The 2,423-nt window shown below is 57.4% G+C and overlaps 1 protein-coding gene across 1 annotated transcript in view; it reads right to left on the minus strand.

Annotated features, from left to right (window-relative positions):
• The window catches only part of Ankrd24 (ankyrin repeat domain 24), a 16,938-nt gene that overhangs the window by 7,603 nt on the left and 6,912 nt on the right, over positions 1-2,423 (minus strand). Inside the window, exons 15-17 of the mRNA XM_033759612.1 lie at positions 1,150-1,222; positions 844-962; positions 11-725 (exon numbers count right to left, since the gene is read on the minus strand). Of these exons, the coding sequence (XP_033615503.1) occupies positions 11-725; positions 844-962; positions 1,150-1,222 (907 nt within the window). The remainder of the gene's footprint in view (positions 1-10; positions 726-843; positions 963-1,149; positions 1,223-2,423) is intronic.

Raw genomic sequence — 2,423 nt, forward strand, 5'->3', positions numbered from 1 at the left:
TCCAAGCTGCGGATCCTGGTCTCCAGCTCGGACTGCAGCTTCTCAGAGGCCTCCGCAGCCCCCGGGTGCAGGATGGGCCCAGCAGGGACCCTTGCGGCCGTGGCCTCTCCATCGGTGGCCTGAGATCCCGTGGCCTCTGTGCTCGCAGAGAGCTCCACTTCCCTGGCACCAGCTGCTTTGGTCTTCGTTTCTGGTTCCGTCCTCGTGGCCTCCGAACCTGTGGCCTCTGAGGCCGTGGCTGTGGCCTCTGAACCTGTGGCCTCTGAGGCCGTGGCTGCATCTCCTGTGGTCTCAGTTTCCATATTTTCTCCTTCGTCTCCAGCCTCCACTTCGATGGCCTCGGTCCCTTCCGCTTCGGTTCCCCCATCCTCGGCTCCTGCCCCCTCAGTCCCCGTGACCTCCTGTTGTTCAGGTGCTGTTTCCCCCGCTGCAGCGTCCTCATCTGCGCTCTCAGCTCCGCCAATCCTGGCTTCTGGAACCGCGGTGCCATTTAGCTGCGGGCCTGGTGGCCTGTTTTGGGTGGCCGAGGCCCTCACGTCTTTGTCCTCTTCTTGCCTGGGCTCCTCCCAGGCCTCCTGCCGCTCCAGTGCTCTCAGGGCCTCGGCGTGCTGCCTCCGGAGCTGCTCAAACTCAGCCCGGAGAGAGTCGTAGAGGACCAGAGGGATGACCTCCGACAGGCCATCCCCTGCCACCTGTGCGTCTTCCTCCTGGAAGTTCTCCAGGATCTGGGGGTGCGAAGGTGATCAGGCAAGGGCTGAGTAGCCCTTGGGGACACAGGACAGCCTCACCACCTTCCCCGCCAGTCCCAGGCCCTAGATCTGTCAGCAGCCTCAGTTTCCCCACCTGGACCTTCTCTAGCAGCTCCTGGTTCTGCCTGGTGAGCTCAGCAACTTGCTCCTGCAGCGAAGCGAAGCGCTCCTGGGCTGAGGGGCTGAGCTGCCTGGAAAGGGGCATCTCGGCCCCTGGCGATGGGATACACGGTTAGTGCTGGGCTTCCGGCCCCCAAAGTAGGGGCTCTGGAGCAGTGCACCAGAACCCCCAGAGATGGCTCAGGCAGGTAGAGCAACTAACGGGGGTGTGCAGACGCCCTCCTGGTGCCCCACACCCTGCCGTCCACAGCTCCCGGCTGGCAGGTCAGCGGTGCCCTACCTGGAAAATCAGGCAGCTCCCCCTCCTCGTCCTGCAGTGTGGCCACGTCATAGCTGGTGTTCTCCCGCTCGCTCTGGAGTGGGGAGAGTCCGGTTCAGGGCCCTGTCCCCCAACACACCCACCCGTCCTCCTCCAAGATTCCAGAGTGGCCTGTGGGCGTCGTATCCCTTTATGACCCCGCAAGAGTACTGGGCTGGTGGTGTTTGCGCTTACTGAGTAACTACTATGTTCTTTGCCCATTATTTTTGCTGTGTTGGGGAGAGGATAAACCCAGGGCCTTTGCATGATAGGCAGGCACCCACCACTGAGTGGTTTACCCAGCCCTGTGTGCCCATTTTTAACCTTTTTGTTTTGTTTTGTCTTTTTGAGACAGGGTCTCACTATGTAGTGAGACTGACCTGGAACTCACTGTGTAGCCCAGGCTGGTCTCGAACTCACAGCAAGACTCCTGCCTCAGCCTCCCGAGTGCTGGGATTACAGGCGTGCGCCACCACACCCAGCTCTAATCTTTTTTTAAAAGCCATATAATTGTATGAATTATTTCTCCATATATATATTTGTGGTATTGGGGATTGACTCAGGGCCTTCACACTGAGCTCTATCACCAGCTCTTTTATTTTTATTTTGAGACAGGCTCTTACTGAGTTTCACAGGCTGGCCTCAAACTGGAGATCTTCCTGCCTCAGCCTCCCAATGCTGAGATGACAAGTGTGTATGTTTGAACTCTATATGTGTGTTAGCTACTGTGTTCATTATGTGCTTACTCATCTTCTGTCGTGGCTTGTATTTAGATGTCCCCCAAAGCCTTGCGCTTATTCAGAGGGGGCTGAATCCAGTGTGTGATGGATTCATGGTGGGGCTAGGCTGGAGGGCTCTGGGATTAAGGGCGTGAGTACTCTGACTAAAATAAAAGGGGCAGAAAGACTCCTTAAGACCTCTTGCTGCTTTTGCTGTCCTCTGCCACCATGAACTGTTGCCCCTCTGCCATGTGCCACCCTACCTTGGATGAGCTAAATAAACCCTTTCCCCCTTAACTTTGGGTGTCAGGTATTTTGTCTCAGCAACAAGAGAAGCTACTAAGGCACCCTGGGAGTGTGTGTATTTCCAGGTGCGTTACCTGCGTGACTGGGTTTGGGAGGATGTCTGGCATGTGTGTTTGCTTGATGCTTTGGTGTGGTGGTCAGGCTCTGCAGTGGGAGAGGCACCACCCCCAGCTCCCCATAGCTGATTTTGCCCCTTACCCTGCCTCTGGCCCCGCCCCCAGATCCACCCCC

Source organism: Fukomys damarensis, unplaced genomic scaffold, assembly GCF_012274545.1.
Source record: "Fukomys damarensis isolate Sample0158 unplaced genomic scaffold, DMR_v1.0_HiC HiC_scaffold_37, whole genome shotgun sequence".
Classification (NCBI taxonomy): Eukaryota; Metazoa; Chordata; class Mammalia; order Rodentia; family Bathyergidae; genus Fukomys; species Fukomys damarensis.